Source organism: Loxodonta africana, chromosome 1, assembly GCF_030014295.1.
Source record: "Loxodonta africana isolate mLoxAfr1 chromosome 1, mLoxAfr1.hap2, whole genome shotgun sequence".
Lineage (NCBI taxonomy): Eukaryota > Metazoa > Chordata > Mammalia > Proboscidea > Elephantidae > Loxodonta > Loxodonta africana.
Genome location: NC_087342.1, coordinates 149,058,805 through 149,082,226, shown reverse-complemented (window position 1 = coordinate 149,082,226; position 23,422 = coordinate 149,058,805). Strand labels below are relative to the sequence as shown.

The window sequence follows — 23,422 nt, the reverse complement described above, 5'->3', positions numbered from 1 at the left end:
TTTAAATAACTATAAGGACACGCGTTCTTATGTTTATAAAATCACTGTGACATATTAATTTACAAAAAGTAAGATAGATAGTTGTAGTCAAATAAAAACATCAAACCTCATTATAGCATCCTTTTTTTTAAAGCAAAACCCCAATTACATTGGGCTATTCTCTTAATATTTACTTTAGTAGTTGAGTAAGGATATCTTTTCAATTAAAATAAAATTCTATACGAAAAAGAGCTGAAATGGAAAACCAAAGTATGTGAAGCAGTGGTGATTCTGTAAAAAAGTGTTTATCACCGCCAACTCAGTTTCCATTTCTCACACCTTAATGTTGTCTGCAGGCTTTAAAATTATAACTTCCTTTTCTTCACGAATACCAGTTCTATTCCAGGTAGAAAAAGAACATTTCCTCTGCAAACAGCAAAACAAAATTAAACCCTCACAACAGCTACAAATGCACAAGTCACCTTAAAATATTGAAAATACCGTACAAATTTAACAGCACAGCATACTTTTATTATAGAAAACTTAATTTACAAAAACTACTTTCATTCTTACGGTACTTTCATAAGAGAATTTAATAAGAAGAAACATTGAGAAGCTCTTTCTGTGGAAAAAAAGAGATAATGGCTACAGCTTTGAAAGGACAAAATTTACTATAGTGGTCTGGTTGCAACTGCTATCTTCTTTCCTCATTAACATATTCTAGAACAAGAAACATGACACTGTGCACTCATAGTCTTTCATTTGAAGATGTTGCAGCCTTTAATAAAATTCCGTAGCACTGTTAATCCCACTTAGATGTTTTTCTCCTCATATAACTGTGTCCCTGACTATCAATAGCTTCATAGAGGTCCTTTTTATTCTCTTCTGTTGCATGTAGATAACCAATATATGCCACGCAAAGTGAAAGGGTTATCAATCCGAAAGCCATTACCGGTTTGTTCTATCAAAGAAAAAAAAAATTACAAAGCTTCATTAAAACTAATCATGTGAGGAGACCCAAATATCTGTTGTACTTTCCTCTTGACATGCTAAGTTTTTATTACCACAATAGCATTCTTACGGCAATAATTTTAATTATTTACCCAGTTCTTTATTCAATCAACTCAACGTATGTAAAGATTATAGATGATTATTGCTTCTCTTCCTGTCTTCCTCCTACCTATAGCCTACACATCTCAGACCTCCACTGTCAGGTAGATGGCAGTTGGGAGAGGAGTGGGAGGCATAAGAGGCATAAAATTGGTCTGGCACTCAGAGTTTTCAGTGTTACCTGTGTGACATGAAGAAGTCACTAGATCTCTATTGTTACAAGTTTACTCATTTGCAAATCTCAAATTAGTTAATTGTATTGGGAAGTGATAAATGAAGCATACATGCTATCCTTCTAGCCTGAGTCACGACTAGCTGGCAAAAAGCCTTTCATGACATATATTAGGCACAGCAACAATGACAGTGTATCCACTCTTATCTAGGAACTGTATTCTATTACCTCAAAAAATGTACAGCGATTGGAACAGGTATTATGCTGTTACAATAACCTTAACTTACTACTGGAAAACCCAAAACCCTAAGAGGCAAAGCAATGTAGCTTTGAATTTAAAAAAAAAAAAAAAGCTTTTAAATATAGGAAAGACATTTACAATTCCAGAGAACTGTTTTGTCTTGTCTATTTCACTTTAGGACTACCTCAAACTAAGAACCTCTTTTTTTTTGCACACATTCACTCAACAAATTGGCCTTTTGTAAGTCAGTAAGAATGCACAGTACTGATACAATTTTTCCTCTATTCAATTAGTATGTATTTTCTGCTTCTGTTACCACACCTGCTGTATTACTATTTCAAACTTTAAACTTATCAAAAGAATAAGGGTCAAAGTTTCTCACTTGAATGGACATATAAGAAATGCCACAAGCTCAGAGCAGTTTAAATGTGCAGTTCTTGAAATGCTTTTAGCAATTAAAGAACACATTAGTTCTTAACATTGTTTTGATATAATGATTTGACTGTTCAGCTGACCTACTTAACTTATAAAAGTTTAATGCATTTAAACTTTTGTTTTATAGTAAGTTGACTTCATTTACATTTACTTAAAAATGAACAGTACCTATATTAAAAAGTAAAATTCATCAAATCAAATGTATTCATTAATTTGCAACAAAAATATAAATGACTGGCTTACTCCCTTACAGTATATAAATGTATGTTTCAAAATTTTTCATAAAATGTTTGTAATATCCCTTGGATAAAAAATATTAATAAAACTAGAATTGCAGTCTGTAATAACCAGATTTTCATTTTTTTTTACTTCAATGGACTGTCTTCTTTACCTAATAGTACTTAATCAAACAATAATTTCCTTCAAATTAATGCAACTATTAAAATGGCATTTTAAATAGTTTGACTAGGTACTCCATTAAAATGTAACCATTTTCCATTATAATTCTCGAATACTCTGAAAATATTTACTTTTTTTAAAATTTAACTTTATATGTGTATTTAGTGAAACTGAATTTAAGATTTTCCTTCCACCTACTTTTTTGATAGCCTAGTTAAACATAAAGCCTTATTCTGGATGTATTTCTTACAGGTTTAATGAAAAGCTCTGGATTCACAGCTCGAAATAAGGTCGTTGTGCGAACACTCCTGAGCCCTGGGTTTCGAAAGTCTTTCTCTTTGGGCGGCTCATTTTTAAAGGCTGGGGGCTCAGGTGCTGAAGACATCTTGATCAATGATGATTTATTACCTAAAATCAAAAGAAGAGACATTTTTTCTTTCATAACAGTGTTTCACAAGCTCCTTTTAAAAATCATTCTCTTGTTCTTTTTTTTAATTCCGGGACCGATACATACCGAAAACAGTCAATTATCTTGTTACTCTGCATAACACACTTTGTAAATGGTGCTTTATGATTTTGTTTCATAAAATTGTTATTTTATTTCTCATCTCAACACATACCCATGAGGTAGACAAAGGCTGTTTTGCTACTTTTACAGAAGTCTGAAGAATTTTTGTCGGTCTGAATCACATGTATCCTGTTACATTAAGGGGGTACTAAGGATATGGAGTGGTCAGTGGGTTATCCACACCCCCCCTTTTTTTTTTTTTTTCCATTTTCCCTCTTTCTCACCTTCCAGTAGCCTTTTCCAGATCCCAACCTGAGGGAAATATCAGCATTCTTTTACTCAATATATTCTACAGTTTCATTGCCCCTGGCCCACCTCCCCCTCTGGCTTCCTCCTTTGGCCCATCCAAGCACATGCCCCAAGCAGTTAGGATAACTAGCTATACTCACTTCCCCTTTGCCTGTCTGCGACTCTCTGGGAAGAACATGCTCTGCTCTCTCCCTCTGAATATCCTTTTCTCTCTTAGCTATTTCTTTATTCTAAATCTATCCTTCCTATTAAATCTAAGTGTGTCTTTTGCCATCTCGTTCTCTTAACTGGAGTGTCAACATTTTGGGAACATTCTTCTCTTCTAGGTAGTACCAGGAACCCTGATAGTGGGGTGGCTAAGTGCTCAGAGGCTTATCAAAAAAGGTCGGCAGATCAAATCCACCAGCCACTCCTTGGAAACCCTACAGGTGCAGTTCTACTCTGTCCTATAGGGTTGCTATGAATCAGAATCGACCTGATGGCAACAGGTTTAGGTACTACCAGGCAAATGCTTATCTTTCTCATTCCTGCTACCTAAAGCTGAGGGGAGGAAGGGGGAAGATGTTGAGAAAGAAACATTCCAAAGAAAGTCTCAATGACAATAAAATTCTCTGGGTGAAATGCTGCAACTCCACTAAATGCTTTGAAATAAGAGTCAAACATTTCAATTTAAACACTGACAAATTCCTCAATGGGGCTTTGTTTACGCAAGTACTCCTTATTCATTAGGTCTTCTGTTTCACGGACTTTATAAAAGCATTATTTTTGCACTTCATTAGTTGTGAATATTGGGAGTTCTGCTTTTCAAAACAGTTCATTTTGTAGTGGTCATGTAATATTCATCTACGCCACTTACAGAGTCAACACTTCGTCAGGGACATCTGCTTGAATGGAGAGGAATCTCCAAAGACACTCTACACTTGCCAGGGCTTCTGAAATGGTCACTGTTGGCTCTTCCATCACTTGTTCCCCATGAACTGTCACTACCATCATTATCATCATCATCACTTTCTGGTACCATCTTGACACGTTAGCACTACTATAGCAATTTCAAGTTTCTCTCGTTCTTGAGAAATAGTTAAATTGTTATCTGTAGCCACAAAGTCTCCAAAATCAAACTTATTTAGAACACCAGTGACAGGAGCAATGGAATGCCAGGTTGGTTCAAATACCACAGTTAGTCTACTGTCTTCTTTCAGGCTGACCCCCAGAGATTCCACAGGAATCATGGCAACTTTTCACTACTTTGAGTGACTACAGGCCACCAGGCCTCAGCGCTCCTATTAACAGCTTGTTTCATGTTGATTTGCTCAGTTTTCTCTTTATTGTGCAAATTGAGAGATGTTCCAGCAACTGGCTTAGTAGTGCGCTTTCACTGTACAAATCATATTCAATCCAATGGCTGCAGAATGGCTACGTAGTTCAATGGGTGAAACTCAACACACACATGATTCAAGTACAGAAGTGTGTTGTATGCAGAGCAACTGACTATCAGCAAGAGAAGACTGCACTTTGCTCCTTTCATTCTCTTGTCAACATCTCTCCGCTATTCATTACATAAACCTCTTGTCATTCAGGCATGTGTATTGGCTTTGCTATCACAGGGGAGCACATGAGCTTTCTCAAACACTAGGGATTAGCTGACTTGCCACTGATAAGTGGTCTCATTTTTTGCATCCCAGATGCATTATAGTAGAGCTGTCACTCTGTTTACCTCTTTTGCAAAGATATCACCCAAGCTGTAACAGCGATTAGTTTTTCTTGCACACCAGTCACCAATTTCCATACTAGAACAGTGTTTTCTTCACAATTTCTGAAACAATTCCATTATCATGCCCCAAATTTGTTCCATCAGCCCACTCTTGCTTGACACTCATCATGTCCAATACGGTTGGCAAAATCTAGTGCTTTTTGCCAAACAAGTTTCTACTTACATGCCCATTTTTTTGCAAGGACTTCTTGACACCATGCAAGAACTGCTGCATCAGTGTCACTCTAAAGGGCATCTTGCAATCATTTCCGCTTTAGTCCCAGGATTTCTTTAACTTTTTCTTCAATTTTGGCTTAATCATTAAATAATATGGACAATGTAGAGGAAGTTATTCCACATTCCTTTGCTATTTCTCCTTTCTTGCGGTGAGATTTTACTGCTTCTACTACTTTAATTTTTTATTCTAATGAAAACTGCCAGTCCAGTATTTCATCTTTCCTCTCTAAGCTATGATGGCGGGAAGGAGGGACTGTACAAATGTATTTAGTACTTTAAGTAACAAGTGTTGACTACCAAGTGCCTAATCTATGGGCTGGTGATATTTCTCCTTATGCTAATAACTAGTTTAAATACGAATATGGGGAAGAAAAATTTCAAAGAGAAGTGATCATTCCAAGTGAAAGCAGTATTTTAGTCTATAAGCAGGTCATGCTTATACGATATGGTAAGTAGGAAATGGTTAACACATGGTCATACCCTTAGAACTAAATCGCAACCTCAGAGTCTACCATTAATTGAAATTGGGTCATTAGACAAAAATACTAGGAAGGCTTGAATGCACATATGCAAAGGTAAAAGTCATTCTAACCAGAATGTGACACACACAGCATTTTCCTATTATTATTGGGAATCAGCTGCCTGTAATTAGGAAAAAGCCCCTGTAGAAAATGTTAAAAGTTGTTTACTGGGAAGGGAAATAAGGCAACAGGGAAAGGTGGGTGTAGTGTTTTCTTAGTCAAATTGGTACTGGAAAAAAAAAGAACATATTGGGAATACGGTCCTCAGAGCAGTCCATCGTGTACAATTTGTGTAGAAGGCAGTGTGCCAAGAACTGAGGCTGATTAATTCATCATTACCTGAGGTCCAAAAATAAGAAAGGAAGGGGGAAGGAAGGCAGGCTAGTTACGACCTACAGTAAGTTTCACTATATTAAAATGAAAGAGGTGCAGTGATGTAGAATGTTATGAAATTCAACCTATATGTCTGTAAAACCATATATATTAAGAGTGTTCTAACATGGAGCCCCGGTGGCTCAGTGGTTAACATCCGGCTGCTAACCAAAAGGTCAGCAGTTCAAATCCACCAGCCGCTCCTTGGAAACCTTATGGGGCAGCTCAACTCTGTCCTATAGGGTCGCTATGAGTCAGGATCAACTTGATGGCAATGGGGTTTTTTTTTTTTTAACATGAACTAAGGAGCCTTGGTGGCGCAACAGTTTAGCGCTTGGCTGCTAACCAAAAGGTCCACAGTTTGAACCCACCAGCCATTTTGTAGGAGAAAGACCTGGTGATCTGCTTCTGTAAAGATTATAGCCTAGAAAACCCTATGCGGCAGCTCTACTCTGTCCTATAGGGTTACTGTGAGTCGAAACTGACTCAACGGCACACAACAACAATATGAACTATAATAGCTTAATTTTAGTTGCAAGATTCCTTGGACTCCCCTTTTCCTTAGCAGAACCTCCATTTCCTTTGTAAAGAATCAAGAAAATAAGCAATCAAGGTAGTATCTATTACACTGCAACCTCCAGGTATCCATATTCACCTTAACAATGTACTGGTAAAGTTGAATGCTTTTACCTGAAATGACAAAGAAGAATACCTGGGCTGAAAACCACTGCAAATGTTTACTGAAAAGTCATTTACAAATTAAGGGACTACCTACTATAGGATGTTTTTAAAGATTTAATATACCACAATTTCCACTGTTTGTGATACTTTCTGGAAAGTATAAAAGTAACATTTCCCATTATATGTCATTCATTTTTCAAAAGTGGTACAGTATGACAGCTCATTTTTATTGCTGCCTCTCCTTTTATGAGCCATAATCACTGAAGATGTTACTAGTTCTTCCAAAATTGTATGAACTTGCTTATACCATCTGTAAACTAATAATTTTTAACCATTCATACTTTAAATAAAAAATACAGATTATCAAGGCCAAAAAGGATCTTAGTAACCAAGAATTTGTTATATATAAAATGCAAAAAACAACATTTTTTCCACATAGAAGGCTCTCCTTTATCTATTCAACATGTCGGGCCCACAGAGCTGTAAGTGCAAGCCTGTCGCAGAAATTCTAGAAATGGTAGCTGAATCAATAAAGTATAAAGAATGCAAAACCTCAGACGTTTCTTCAAAGATGTGTAATCATCAGTACTTTTACTCTAGAAGTAAAAGCCGACTAGCTATTTTCAAGTACAGAACTAATATAAGCTCAATTTTTTAAGTTGTGGAACTAAGTTCATAGCACAGCAATAGCCTATTCTAACATTATCACTCAAATGAAGTGTAACAAAGACAAAAACAGTTAACATCTAGCACACTTCCCTCAGAACTTCCTAAAGTACTCCCATCATTTTCTCCAACTTCCTCCCTTAAAAAAAAAAAAAAAAAAAAATTTTTTTTTTCCTCCCTTACTCTCTTTCTCCCCCACTGTAAGTAATTAGCACTCACTTATTTGCATATGACACTGACCAATCTATAGCTACACTCACTTTCAAGGTGTTTATTTTCAAGGTTGGTGGAAAAATCCCATTTATTGCATTAAAAGTGGAATCACACAATACACACACACCAGCAGGTATGATGGGAACTTGTTCTGCACTGCTCCTGGCTAAGTCATTTGGAGACTCATTTGAGGGGTGGGGAGCTCCTGCAGAAATATTTAATAAATCAGGCACCTGAGCTGCTGCCACTGGCTGTGCAATTTGTCCAGGCGATCCTACTCTTACTTCCTCTTCATTTTTTTCATTATGGTCCCACTCTCTGATCTCTTATCTATGATAAAGAAACTGTTGTTTTAAAATGTTGTTGTTGTTAGTTGCCATCTAGTGGATTTTGACTCAGGGCGATGCCATGTGCACAGAGTAGAACTGTTCCATAGGGTTTTCAAGGCTGTGACCTTTCAGAAGCAGATTGCCAGGCCTGTCTTCTGAGGGCCTTTGAGTGGATTAGAATTGCCAACTTGTTGGCTAGTAGTCCAGAACATAACTGTTTCTAGACTAAACTGCCATTACTTCTTATATCCCTCCCTGGTAAAAAGTTCTTCACCTTTATCTTCTGCCCATCCTCTTGTGAAGAAGACATACAATGAGAAAAGGAAGCAGCAGAGATAAAGGCAGGGCTGCCCCTTTGCACTACCCCAGAGGGTCATTCACACAACTCCAGAGAGTCATTAACATCTCGTGGTAGCATGAGAATGCCAGGGAGGGAGCCTCCTGCCCCAATTAATATTGCTCAACTTGCAAAGCTATACAACGTGGTCCTGGGCAGGGAGTCAGGGCCCGTTATTTTCAAATGATTTTCCCTCCCTTAGTAATACTTTTTCAAGATGATCCAGAACATACTTGATAACTTGATACTAAACAATTCACTGGCATAGAATTGGCATGACTATCTATATTATACTGTACATGAAAATTAAACCAAGATATAACGAACATAAAAGTTACTTGGTGGAAAAAACAATCTTCTGGTATACATTTTACAAAATAAGCACCTCAACAGAAGATAAATCAAAACAAAATTATCAGAATGTTAGTGAGAAGAAACCTTAGCAATAACGGAAGGCTTTCTTTTAAAAGACTTAGGGAATTATAAAACAGACAAAATATTTTAATTAGAGTACAAATAAACTTGTTATTATTGTTCCACATACTATCTTAAAATTAAAAAAAAAAAAACTTTAAGTCTGGGATAGAACCCTGAAAAGTAATTTAGATTAGTATAAATAAATTTGGGATAGACTCACAGGACTCTATGGCTAAAGGTAATCCAGCATAGCCTCAAATTCCAGCTTCACTTATATGCTGTGTGCCTTTGAGTGACTTCACTGATCCTCAGTTTCCACATTTGTATAAGAGGTAATAGTATTTCACAAAGTAACTGTGTGGATTAAATAACATCTTACAAGGATATACATTCAATAAATAATAGCTATAGTTATCTAGTCCAACCCCTTTTTGAAATCAAGAGAAACATAACATTTTAATTACCTTAAGTTCAAAAAATAGATTCTCTATTTGTTATTTTAATGTAAAATACAGTTTTTAAAAAGCATCCTTCAATCTGTTGAATTTACCGAAGAAGGATAAAGGTTTTGTCAAAATTATCTAATGCAGGGTTATTGCATACTGGGGGCTGGAAAGTATTATTTGGCTTTCCTCTAATGTTGCAGTACCTACGTGGCTGTTGGCTGTTAAAAAAAAAAAAAAAAAAAAGGGCATACTTAAACACAAATTCATTCGAAGCTTCCAGAACCAACTGCACTCAATTAAGTTCCAGACAGCATATGGTGAGGAGGTGGGGGGCCATGTCTGTTAGGACAATTACAAAAGAAAAGGGGCATATCATATGAAAGCAATTACATAGCCATCTTCCCTGAGAACGGGTCTGGTGGGTTGGGACACCAAGAAATTGTGGAGGAAATGGGAGGGTTCTGCTCCAGCAGGAATCGTCCGTGCTGTGCCAACCTCCGGACTGGGTAATATGTTTGGGATGGGGGTATCTGAGGCTCCGGCTACAGGCGCCTGGAATATGCGGATGAGGAAACGGGCTTGTGGGGCCAGAGAACTCCGAGACCTAAGGGGGTTCAGGGCGCCCACGGAATGGCGAAGGTTCGGAGTGCCCAAGAGAACGCCGCCGAGTCCGCGACACCTAGAAGTGAGGCGGCGGTCCTGTGCCCCTCGAGATGGCCGGCAACACCACCGCCCGGGAACTCGCCGCCGCTCACCTTCCGAGAAGTCACCTTGTCTCAGCGCCCGCTCGCGCTCCGCCTCGCCGCTGCCCGCGGGAGAGAGGGGCCGAACGCGCTGCAGCGGCCCCTGCAGCCAGGAGGCTGCAGTGCAGGGGTTTGGGATCTGCAGGGACCAGGCCAACGCAAAAGAAGAAAAGACATCCCCTATAAACATAAATTTATTTAAAGGAGGTAGAAACCATTCTAATTTGGGAAAGAAGGCTTAGACCTCATTTTAGGAGTACTGTTAATTAAGTGTACAGTTAATACTCTGCCATTCTGTTAGCACCTTGAGATTCCAAGATGCAAGGTGTATGTAGCTATGGTTGAGATAAGAATAGGTATGAACGCAGGTTTGCACATACTTTGCTAATGCTTAAGTTTGCTGGACTTCAAGTTATATTAAAAAACAAACAAATAAAATAGTTGGAATAGCAGTACCCAGAATTTCGCATTATTTAGTGTCCCTATTTTTTTATGGGTTGGAATCGACTCAACGGCAATGGTTTTGTTTTTTTTTTTTAATGTAAAGCTTTGGCAAACGGATTTTGAATTTAAAACTGGTTCTCCCAAGCCAAATTAACTTTATTTTTGATTTAAGGTTTAATTTTTTAAAAGTCATTAACATCTGGTATTACTAGGCAATCTAACAAAATAAGTTAAATGTCAATAAAAAGGCTGTTTGGTGTAGTAGTTTCAGAACAACTACAGGGCTAGGAAACACTGTGGTGCATTATCAACGGCCCAAATTTTCTCCTTATGCCTTAGTATTCTCTTTACAAATCAGTAAAATGACAAATATCGCTATGGAAACCAAAGGATTTTACTGCCATAATGAATCCAAACTGATCAGAGAAAAGATAACATCCAAGGAAAGAGCAGGCAAAAACGACAGAGAAAAAAGCAGAAAGGCCTTGCCAATTTCATGGATATGAATATAATGGAAAACATATGAATAAACAGTAGTTCTTTCCATTTAGTGATGCTTTTAAGAAATTACTTTGAAGAGTGACCCAAGTCTTGACTCAGCTTTTATAATCTTCTTTTTAAATGGCACTATCAATATTTAACAGGAGATTTAGCATTTGCTAGGATTAGGAAATGTTATATTTGGTAGGATTAGCTGTGCAAAGCAAAGGCTCATCTGTGTGAACACACACACAAATTTGTAAAAGATCCCCATTTTAATCAGGAGTTCCCCAAGTGTGGTCCAGGTATGACACTGGTGGGCTGCGAGCATCCTCAAGGGAATCTTTGATGGTGCTGGTGCTTTTCTTCAGGCAAGACTTAATAGTTGAGTTACCATATTTAATAAAAATCAGACATTACTTTATTGGTATTTTGTCAAAGGCAAGGTTTATTTATTTATTTATTTTTTAATAACAAGAGATACTGGACTTTTTTTCTTGTCTAGCAGAAAGCCAAGCTCATATAATGCTGTTATAATTGATGTGGAGGAACTCCCCCAGGTGGTACACACAGTTAATCGCTCAACTACTAACTGAAACATTGGCAGTTTGAACCCATCCAGAGGCACCTTGGAAGACAAGCCTGGTGATCTACCTCTGAAAGGTCGCAGACTTGAAAACCCTGTGGAATGTAGTTTTGTCCTACACACGTATGGTTGCCAGACCTGGAACCATAGCAGCAGGTTATTAATGTGGACCAAGTATATCTGATTCCATTGAATGAATTATTAGCTAACAAACTGGAAAAAATTAATAAGCATGTTGTGGTAGATTACAGAAATAGTCCCCATTCTTCACCCCTTGTATTTACATGGGGTCACCATGAGTCATACTGGATGGCAACTGGTTTTTTACTGCTTTTATTCTTGTATCCACACTCTTATCCTGGCCCTCCCATTCAGACTCTGAGCTGTGCTAATAAGATGTTAGCAAATGTGACACAAACAGAGGCTTGAAAAGTGCTTAAGCTGGTGAACATGCCCCAACTAGCCTGCATGGGCCCATGGACCACGGGGGGCTGCTTTCCCAGGAGGGGTGCGGGAGTGAGATATTGTCAATGGGGGGGACCCTAAGCCTCCACTCAGACCAGAGCAGGCCCGTTGATGTCGAGCCATTTCCTACTCATAGGAGACCCTGTAAGACAGAGTAGAACTCCCCCCTCCCACCCCCATACGATTTCCAAGGAGCAACTGGTGGATTCTAACTCCTAACCTTTTGTTTAGTAGCAAAACTCTTAAGCACTATGCTACCAGGGCTTCCACTCAGGTCCCAGTCAACTCTATAACTGCCTTCAACAACATCCAGGGCTACAGGAACAATTTATCTCTAGGTGCCGAGTCATAGATCTTTCATTCCTTTGTAAACCTGCTCCCACCACTGAATAAAACCACGAGTCCATCATTCTTCTCACTCTTCTACCTTAGCCCAAGCCCACTTCCCAGAAAGGAGGGGGAAGGAGGGAGCTCTCAGGTAGAGAGGGGCCCCAGATGAGGCTTTGTTATTGGCCCATTGTAACTAGCCACACCCTTGACTGGGGTGGGTCTAGGTCCTGAATGTTGCAGGTAGGGGCTATAAGCCAGTAAAGTGCCAGGTCCAAGTGACCTTATTTTTACCCAAATACTGGAGAAGTACGGAGACATTTGGGTTTTACTAAAAATTGCTCTTCACTGCACGATGCCTTTGAAACAAAACAAATTTAATGAAGATGTGAAATGCAGTGTATTACAAAATATACAGACCTTACGGGAGGCATAAAGCACTCAAACACTTGGTATTGAAGACTTGTCAATTGGTCCAACGTCTATAACCCCCACAGTATTATCCAACATCAAACACTTGTCTTCTGGTAAATTCCAGCTCATCAGTGAGTCTTGACCCTCGGCATGCATCAAAATCACTCAGAGGGCTTGTTAATACACAGATTACAGGATCGCATCTCCTGAGTCTCTCATTCTGTGGGTCTGGTGTAGGGGCCTAAGAATCCCTGTTTCTAACAAGTTCCCAAGTGTTACTGCGCTGTTCCTTCAGGGACCACACTTTGAAAAGCACTGAGTACACAATGGCATACTTTCTTTCCTTTGCCATTTGCCAAATTAGGCATAAGTAGCTTTTATTATATAGTTTCTATTTGAGGGAGAGGGACATATGATATTTTAACTCTTCTTTAAAATTTCTCTGAATATTTAAACTTCTTGGGGAACTGAATTGCTGGGCTGAGGGCTGTGGGGACCATGGTCTCAGGGAACATCTAGCTCAATTGGCATAACATAGTTTATAAAGAATATATTCTACATTCTACTTTGGTGAGTAGTGTCTGGGGTCTTAAAAGCTTGTGAGCGGCCATCTAGGATACTCCACTGGTCTCACCCCTTCTGGAGCAAGGAAGAATGAAGAAAACTAAAGATACAAAGGAAAGATTGGTCCAAAGGACTAATGGACCACATCAACCACAGCCTCCACCAGACTGAGTCCAGTGAAATTAGATGATGCCCAGCTACCACCACAGACTGCTCTGACAGGGATCACAATAGAGGGTCCTGGACAGAGCAGAAGAAAAATGTAGAACAAAATTTTAACTCAAAAAGAAAAGAAAGGCCAGACTTTCTGGCCTGACAGAGACTGGAGAAACCCTGAGGGTATTGGCCCCCGGTTACCCTTTCAGCTCAGTAATGAGGTCACTCCTGAGGTTTACCCTTCAGCCAAAGACTGAACAGACCCAAGGAACAAAACAAGACTAAAGGGTGCATCAGCCCTGCAGCAGGGACTGGAAGGCAGGAGGGAAGAGGAGAGCTGGTAATAGGGAACCCAGGGTTGAGAAATGAGAGTGTTGACCTGTTGTGGGGTTGTTAACCAATGTCATAGAACAATGCACGTACTGTTTATGAGAAACGAGTTCGTTCTGTAAACCTTCATCTAAAGTACAAAAAAAGAAAAAGGATTTAAACTTCTGCTCCAAGGAAATCTTCAGCAAAGCAGACAAAACAACCATTTCAGTTCATTGGGATTTAATGATCTTTGTAATTATAACTGGTGTTTTTCATAGATCTTTATGGATTATGATCAGTGCAAATAAGATCAAGTAAGTGGGATAATTTTATTTGGATATAATGACACTTATTCCAAGCTAATGCTTCCTATGAGTCAAAAAATAGAGAGATTTTTAGGAAGATTAGAACTCCATTTAAATTATTTTAACTCCATCTTTTTAGGGCATAAAACAAACAATTGAGTCACTTCAAAAGCCAAAAAAAAAAAAAAAACCCAAACCCAGTGCCGTCGAGTCGCTTCCAACTCATAGCGACCCTATAAGACAGAGTAGAACTCCCCCATAAAGTTTCCAAGGAGCACCTGGCGGATTCGAACTGCCAACCCTTTGGTTAGCAGCCGTAGCACTTAACCACTGTGCCACCAGGGTTTCCTTAGATATATAAAATATGATAAAGTACTCTTCAGTAATACTCCTAAAAGAATGTCCTGTTGTAGAGAAAAACTTGAACACTGTTTCAGGTGAAAAGAGGTTTTATTAAGGGTTTAAAACAATTACAATTGAGGAACCACATAGCCCATTGAAAATGGAACCAGGTAGTCACAAGGCAGTTTCATTAAACAAGTGTTCTTATGGGGTAAAAAGAGGAACCAAATCATAGGGAGGGCAATTATAGGAAAATCAATGAATATTGTAATAATTACACTCTGAATGGTAACTAATTATTAATAGTATAGTTAGTGTTTACAGACAGTTTCACAGGCTACTTAGGTCATGGTCACAAGATGCTTACATGTATTTTCTTTGTCTTGCAAAAATATCTTGTTGGCAACGGCTTCCAGACAGCACTCTTCCTGAGTACGTGTATTTTGAGGGGTGCAGATGGTTACTTGGTTAAGACCTCTTGGGGCATATGGTTTCACATCCTGGTTTTGACCACCAAGGAAAAACATGTTTTTCTCAAAAACATAGCTGTTAGTCTAGAAATCCAGATTATAATTAAATAGCACGGTCAGCATATTATGCCTGTCTCACTGATCGCACTGAAAGTTGTCTTTTCCTGAGACAATTCCATGACACCTTAAGAGAAACTGACAGCAAGTATTAAGGATTCCCTTATGCTTTTATTTTCTTTTTCCCCCCTCCTGTTCCTTCTTTCATCTGAAAACGTGGAGTTTTTTTCCTCAAGTCGTTTGCAAGTTGTTACACAACAGATGACACACGAGGCAGTGTTATTTGTAGATTACAGTCCGTGTTTTTATTCACAGTAAAGCTGTGAATGTCCTGAATGAAGGTAATCTGCTGACAAGCTAAATGCGTTTCTTGATTAATAAAAGAGGTTATTAAAGATTCACAAGCAAAAAGACTGAAATCTCCAGAAGAGCATAGTCTCACATAAGAGTGTGGCTCTTGGGTTTTTCTAGTCTGTGACCTATGTTCACTCTACTTGTGTTTTATTTCATTTGTTTATTTTTTTAATCATGCTTTAGATGAAGGTTTACAGAGCAAATTAGTTTCTCATGAAACAATTAATACACATATTGTTTTGTGACATTGGTTGCCAACCCTGAGATGTGTCAACACTCTTCCCTTCTCAACCTTGGGTTTCCTGTTTCCATTTGTCCAGGTTTCCTCTCCCCTCCCACCTTCTCATCCTTGCCTCTGGGCTTGTATGCCCATTTAGTCTCATATACGTGGTGAAGTTATGTGTATTTTTGTTTGTTTTATGGACCTGTCTAATCTCCGGCTGAAGGATGAAGCTCAGGACTGACTTCAGTACTGAGTTAAAAGAGTGTCCAGATGCAGGAGAGGTCGGCACTACTGGACTAAACCAAAAGCAAAGAAGTTTCTTGAATAAACCGAATGCTTCAAAGGCCAGCGTAGCAGCGGCAGGGGGTTTGGGGACCATGGTTTCAGGGGACATCTAAGTCAATTGGCATAATAAAATTTATTAAGAAAACATTCTGCATCCCACTTTGGAGAGCAGTGTGTAGGGTCTTAAACGCTAGCAAGTGGCTATCTAAGATGCATCAACTGGTTTCAACCCATCTGGATCAAAGGAGAATGAAGAACACCAAGGACACAAGGTAATTATGAGCCCAAGAGATGGAAAGGTCCACATAAACCAGAGACTCCATCTGCCTGAGACCAGAAGAACTAGATGGTGCTCGGCTACAACTGACGACTGCCCTGACAGAGAACACAACAGAGAACCCCTGAGGGAGCAGGAGAGCAATGGGATGCGGACCCCAAATTCTCATAAAAAGACCAGACTTAATGGTCTGACTGAGACTAGAAGGACCCTGGTGGTCATAGTTCCCAAACCTTCTGTTAGCCCAAGATAGGAACCATTCCCAAAGCCAACTCTTCAGACATGGATTGGACCAAACAATGGGATAGAAGATGATACTTGTGAAGAATGAGTTTCTTGGATCAAGTAGGCGTATGAGACTATGTTGGCATCTCCTGTCTGGAGGGGAGATGAGAGGGCAGAGGGGATCAGAAGCTGGCCGAATGGACATGAAAAGAGAGAGCGGAGGGAGTGTGCTGTCTTATTAAAAAAAAAAAAAAAAAAAAGGAGCAATTAGGAGTATATAGCAAGGTGCATATAAATATTTCTATGAGAGACTGACTTGATTTGTAAACTTTCACTTAAAGTACAATAAAAATTAAAAAAAAAAAAAAGTGTCCAGGGGCCATACTCTTAAGGATTCCCCAGTCTCTGTCAAACCAGTAAATCTGGTCTTTTTTTGTGAGTTAGAATTTTGTTCTACATTTTTCTTCAGCTGTGTCTGGGACCTTCTATTGTGATCCTTGTTGGAGCATTCAGTGGCAGTTGTTGGGCATCATCTAGTTGTACTGGACTCAGTCTGGTGGAGGCTGCAGTAGTTTTCTTCCATTAGTCCTTTTGGATTAATCTTTCCCTTGTATCTTTGGGTTTTTTGATTCTCCCTTGCTCCACACAGGGTGGGACCAGTAGTCGTATCTTAGATGGCGGCTCACAAGCTTTTAAGGCCCCAGACACTACTCACCAAAGTGGGATGTAGAACATTTTCCTTATAAACTACGTTATGCCATTTGAGCTAGATGTCCCCCAAGACCATGATCCCCAGCCCTCAGCTCTCTACTTGTTTTTTTAGATTGCTAAACCTCTTCCTCTCACTCAAGCAACTAGGAATACCCAGTCTCTCTTCCAGCTATGTTTCATAAACCAAAACATGTTGCCATTGAGTCAGTTCTGACTCGTAGAATCTTATTTTCCTTGTTTTCTTTTTCAGATGCAAGAAGAGTTTTAATCATATGAGTAAGCAGGCAGGTGAAGAATGCTCTGCCATCAGCCCAGGAGCCTTACGAAATAAGGCAAAGTGACACCAGCATGTAATAATAAAAAGAAGGTGGATCAAGACAAAAAGTATAACAAGGTTATGTAACCAAAAAGGATTAGATTCTTTTCAAATATACTTTAATGTTTTTGTTACATTTATTTTAAGTCACAATTATTTGATATAAACTGGTGCCAGAATTTAGGCCTTTGCCTTGCCTCACCTCCATATGTTAAGTAGGTTTTTGTTTAATTGAAGAATAATATATGTACAGAAAAGCACACCAGTCATGAGTGTACAGCTTGATGAATTTTCACAAAGTGAACACACTCATGTAACCACTGCCCTAAATACAAAAAAAAAAAACCCAAAAACCTGTTGCCATTGGGTCCATCTCAGCTCATAGTGACCCCAAGTGTTATAGAGTAGAACTACTCCATAGGGTTTTCTTGGCTGTATTCTTTACAAAAGCAGATCACCAGGCCTTTCTTGCACGGTGTCTCTAGGTGGGTTCAGACCACCAAGTTTTAGGTTAGTTGTCAAGCTCAAACTGTTCATGCCATCCAGGGACCTTACCACCCAGAATTATAAAAAAAAAACAAAAAAAAACTTGTTGCCGTCAAGTTGATTCCACCTTGTAACGACTCTGTAGGACAGAGTAGAACTGCCCCATAGGGTTTCCAAAGAGCAGCTGGTGGATTTGAACTGCCAACCTTTTGGTTAGCAGCCAAGCTCTTAACCACTGTGCTACCACGGCTCCACTACCCTGAATAGAAACTAGAATATTACCAACACCTTCCAGTCACTATTCATGCCCTCTCTTAGTAACGACTATTATTACTTCCATCACATGTATTAGTTTTTTTTTAATGTTATAGTTTGAAATTCATTCACATTGATGCATTTAGTAATAGATTATTTTTTTGCACCCTGTTGTATTGAGAATTGAGATTACCTACATCAACATAAACTTAACTGATGAGACTGAGAGCTGAGGCCACCTGGGTCAATATAACAGCTCCCCCACTCCCCAGGAAATTCTTGCCCAGGAAGATACAATTGTAGACCAATAAAGAACTTTACTGATTACTTCAAGGGTTTTTGTAAAGTGACTTCTCCAAACAAACAGTCTGATTGTCTGTTTAAACAATTGTTTCATCAGGACAACAATTTGCTTACATGGACAAACACCACACTTACCAGAACAACAGTTTTTTCCTCATAAAATTGCTCTACCAACCCTAAATGTTGTATTAGGAATTTCATCGAGTTCCAATCAGTTCCCCACCTTCAAAGACCTGCCTTAACCTCTTGAGTCTAGAATTTCAAAACTTATGTATAATAATATTCCCTAATTTCCTCTTTTGAGAAGTTACAAAGACTCTATAAGATTTGCTTATCAACAGGTTTTTCTGGTGGTCTTTGTGAAGAAGCTGACAATATGAATATATTACAATTTGCCTAACCATTCTAATGTTGATGGGCATTTGAACATTTTCAGTTTGGCGCTATTGCGAATGGAGCTGTTATGAACATTACTGTATTTTGACGCATGTATGTATGCATTTGGAGTCCCTGGGTGGAATGAACAGTTAAAGTTGAAGGTTCAAGTCCACCCAGAAATGCCTCAAAAGAAAAACCTGGCAGTTTACTTCCAAAAAATCAACCATCGAAAACCCTGTGTCATGGTTTCATGGGACATACCATTTAATTGGCTTAATAATGTGTTTAGTGCTTCTGTTCTTTTCTACCTCCTACTTTGTTACATACTGCATGGCGTCTTAAAAGCTTGCAAACGGCCAGCCAAGGCATAACAATTGGTCTCTATTTGCTTGGAGCAACAGAGGAAGGAGAGTCAGGAACAGGAGGAGGGTATGGAATGTGTGGCTAATTGCCTCCATGAACAACAGCCTCCTTTGCCATGAGACCAGAAGAACTGGATGGTGCCTGGCTACCATTACTGAATATTTTGATCAAAAATTCTGTAAAAGTATACTGATCAAATGGCAGAAAATGCAGAACAGGAGTAAATGGAGTAGAAAGAGACAGCAGTCTTGACTTATTACACTTAAAATATATTTGCAAATTTTACAGAAACATGTGATTATGAGGCTACATTGCCGGGGCCCTTGGAAGGGGTCTGTGAAAGTGAGGGGCCTGGGAGCTTAAGCTTCATTAGCTTCAGGGTAAATCACTTGTGTTAAATATTATTAATAAAAAATTAAATATTATTAAAAGCCCCCAAGAGTTGGCTTCCAAAATATAACTAGTTTAGAACTAAGGCTCTGGCATAATCATAGACCAATAAAGGAGAGTTCAGTCCTTGCCCTTTATGTAAGTCCACACACATGATCTTGGAGGGATGGGGTACTGCATCAAACCCCATACCCTAGCAGTCTCATTTCAGGAGAGCTTGCAGAGAGGACAGGCAAGACAGCAATAATTTTTCCCCAATTTTCTTCTCTGTTTCTCTTCTAGTCTCCAGTTCAATACACTACTTTCAGCACTTTTTTCTTCTTACTCCCAGAGTTTTCAGAGAATAAAAAGTGGTGGCATTCTGAAATACATCACCCTTACAGAAAACTTAAATGAATAAAGCCTTATTCCTTTCCATTCCTGCCTCCCCTCCAAAAAAAAAAAAGCAGGGGAATAATCTTTAATCCTTCTTCCTCTCAAATGCCTGTGTTAGGCCATCATACTTGCTGGGTTTACATCTACTCAGTGTTTCCAAATAGGCTAAAGATGCTGAACAGTCTCCATGATTCAGGATGTGATTAAGAATGGTGACTGGGTTCCATGGTCTTAATTCTATGTATGATCATATGTAGGCTGTGTACACAGTTAACTTGTTTATTATACTACGAGAAGCAAAATGTAAACATACTTGGACATCAAGATTTAGAAGGATGGATGGCTGTTTTATGTTTACCTTACGGAACACCATCTGTTGAGCTGTATGGCCACATGAGGAGTGGTGCAAGCCACAGACTTTAAACTCTGAATGGGATTTGAAGGGCATGCTTCTCATCTGAACCACAGAAAGAGATGTTTAAAGTACTTTTTAATCTTGGTTTTTTGTTTGTTTTTTTAATTTAGTCAAATACTGGAGGGAGTATTTGACCTAATTATTTTATCTTCTATAAATTGTATACTAATATTTTCATCCATTTTTCCTGTTGGAATAACCAGCAGCCTGAAGAAATGGATGGAAGAAATAATGCCTCTACTGTTTTTTAAAAATAATATTTGATTGTGTTTTTGGTGAAAGTTTACAAGCAGTTTAGGTTCCCATTCAACAATTTCTACACAATTGTTCAGTGAAATTGATTAGATTCTTCACAATGGGTGAACATTCTCATCATTTCCATTCTGGCTGTTCCGGTTAAGCCCTCTGCTTTTAACCCTTTAAGATCTGCTTTCGTATGAAAATCTCGAATTGCTTCATTAACTATTATTGACAATTTGCTTTTTCAACCTTAAACTGAATTAAAAAAAGAAAGAAAGTAAACACAACCCAAACCCACTAGTGTGGAGTTGATTCTTACTCATAGCAACCCTAGAGCAGCTGGTGTGTTCCAGTTGCTGACCTTTTGGTTAGCCCATTTTATGTCAGACACTGTACACAATCCTTTCACATTATTGCCAAATAATCAGAGCTAACAATTTCTGAGCACATAATGAACACGTGGTTGCAATGATTCTATTCCAACCACTCTGGATTGGGAGATCCTTACCTATGAATGCATTTATTTATGTTTCGTATTATTAATCGCCAGGGTACATTTAAAGTGCAAGGATTTGTATAGATTTTCTAAAAGGAATGAGATTTTGTTGCCTGTGTTTATGTCTCTATCTAAAATTTCACCATTAAAACTGTATTTTTTTTTTTTTGGAAGGCTGTTAATGATTAAATTAAGAACTATTTTTTCTGGCAAAGTTAATGGAGAAAAGATATATTTGGTGTTCGTTCTATACCTGTATTAACATCTATATGTGCACACAAAACCATTCATAACACTGTTCTTTTAGCAAACTCAAATAATAACGAAGGAGAGAGATTAAAAACCTCGGCTTATCTGTGACACAAGTATAATAACCGTTGTGCTCTCTATACAGTGAACATATCAATTAGATTTAAATGTTTCTGGTACTGTACACTTACTGTTTTCTTAAGTAAATTCCACAAAATGCTGACGAGTGAAATATGGCCTTTTATTTGTTGACTCAATAACAGGAAAAACTAATTAGGGCTAGAGGCACATATATTCATCAACATAGAGCCTTGTAAATCCCTGAACGGTTTGAGAAAGCCGTGGCTAAACTGATGGAAGGTAATTTGTGAGCTCCTTTTTCTTAGGAAGAACAAGCTGTCAAAGCATTTCTTGAACATGGAAATTGCTTAGAAAATATTTAATACTTTAAATGCAAATACTGAAAATATAAGCCCCTTCAGTTACCAGGAAAGAGACCTGGTGTCTGGATGGGGCCGGAGCTCTGGCTCTGTGACAGCCAGCTGTGGTACTGGAGCAAGCCCCTTCTTGCCACTGAGTCACCAGAAAGGGCACTGTGTTTAAAACCAAGGCGATCAGGCTCACATTTGCATCTGAAAAAAGTTTGAAAATTTATTTCTGAAATAAAAATGGTACTAAAATGTGACCATTCCTACATCTCTCAGATATTCTATACCCATGAAGTATTTTTCCCCAATCATTTCCTACACCAGCCAGAAGGTGGATGAGCCAACTATGGCACCAGAATAAGAGAAGGCAGCTCATGGCAGAGACCTCTTCCATCCGTTCTTCCTAGTACTTGAAATCTGAGAAGCAATTGTTATTCCATAGGCTTGATATCACAAATGTCAATCATTATTAAGTAATATATATTGTGTTCTTGGAGTTGCTCTAAATGCTACAGACTTCCTGTAAGCTCCCAGTGTAACTGGGAACTGCTGTATTAGAGTTAGAAAGAGACAAGCGCTTCCTTCCTCTGTTAGGTATCTTATGTCCCCAAATCGTACTGAAAAGGCTTTGTTCTGAAATGTAGAGGCGAGTCCTCCCCAGATGTGCTTTTCTGCCCAGCATGACAGGTAATTTTCTTGTTTTCAGTGATATACATACTTCTCTCATTTCTTGTGCCATTTTGAGGCAGGAAATCTTGCAACCAAAGATAGTATTACTTTCAGTAGACAAAGATAATGAAAAAAAAACTACCACTTATAGGGCAGCCGTTACTTCATTTAATCATTATAAGAACACTGGGGAGTAAGGAGTACCTTTCCCATTTGCAGACAAGGAAATGGAGGCTCAAAGACACCAAGCTTCTTGCTCAAGATTACAAAGTAAGAATTAGTTCCAGGATTTCAACCCCCGTTTGTCCAAACTCAGAGCCCATGGGCTCTCTACTATTGCAAAAACAACAAAAAATTTGAAATAGAAGTGTCACCAATCCTGACAAATAACTCCCTTAGATCTCCTCTCTCCAGGCTAAACACCTTCAGTTGCTCCAAATCTTCCTTTTTATGACATGTTTAGAGACACCCTCGTCACCTTGTTTACTGTCTTCTAGACCTACTTGAGTTGATCAAAGTCTGTACCAAGGTGAGAACAAAACAGTAGTCCAACTGTGTTTAACCAGAGCAGAAAAGACCAGAACTCTGACTTCCCTTGGAAGGGACACTACACTGAGAAATAATAAAGGCCTAGTTCAGAGCACAGTGCCATGTGCCTGATGATTCCCAGTGCATGGTAATATTTATACTTCCATCACTGCAGCCAGCTGTGGTGTTAACTCTTAGAATTTTGATCGTGTTCTCATATGGCAAAGGATTTCAGCGTAACTCTGTGGTTTTAAGTGAGTGATCATCAGGATGGGTCTTCCTGTGGCCCCAACCCTGTTCCTTTCCTACAGGGGGACATGCTAGCCATTCAAAGGCTCAGGTTTATACTGCCTCAGTCTGTTCTGGACTGCTGTTCCTGATCATCCACTGAGGCCACATGCTCATGGTGAAAAGGCATCTATTAAAATCCAAGTCTAAAATGAGCAGATGAGAACAAGGTTTACAATATCTACTCTATCTTTTCTCCAGGTCTATTTTCTTTGTTTTTTTCCCCCTTAGGTCTCTGACTTCAAAATGGTGTTATTTCCATTACAGTACTCCATTCTCTTTTGCAGTCTTTATTATGTTTATTTTTCCCAAGCCAAAAATGAGGTAGGAAGATCAAATTTCTTTGTTGAAAGTATGGAAAGAACTGGCATTGAAGCTGGG

At 38.8% G+C, this 23,422-nt stretch overlaps 1 protein-coding gene across 1 annotated transcript; it reads right to left on the bottom strand.

Annotated features, from left to right (window-relative positions):
• On the bottom strand, positions 1 to 4,396 carry SMIM8 (small integral membrane protein 8). The gene is made up of 2 exons (XM_023544009.2): positions 2,587 to 4,396; positions 1 to 940 (listed from the first exon to the last, which is right to left on the bottom strand). Exons 1-2 carry the CDS (start codon positions 2,776 to 2,778, stop codon positions 782 to 784), a joined length of 351 nt encoding a protein of 116 aa, XP_023399777.1. The 5' UTR covers positions 2,779 to 4,396; the 3' UTR covers positions 1 to 781.
• Positions 4,397 to 23,422: the final 19,026 nt, after the last annotated feature.

What these genes read in the sequence shown, in the direction of transcription:
- SMIM8 (XM_023544009.2), bottom strand. Translation starts at nt 2,778, where the DNA reads ATGAAAGAAAAAATGTCTCTTCTTTTGATTTTAGGTAATAAATCATCA. An exon ending in CAGAGCTTTTCATTAAACCT is followed by an intron (nt 941 to 2,586) that starts GTAAGAAATACA and finishes TTTCTTTGATAG; the next exon opens with AACAAACCGGTAATGGCTTT.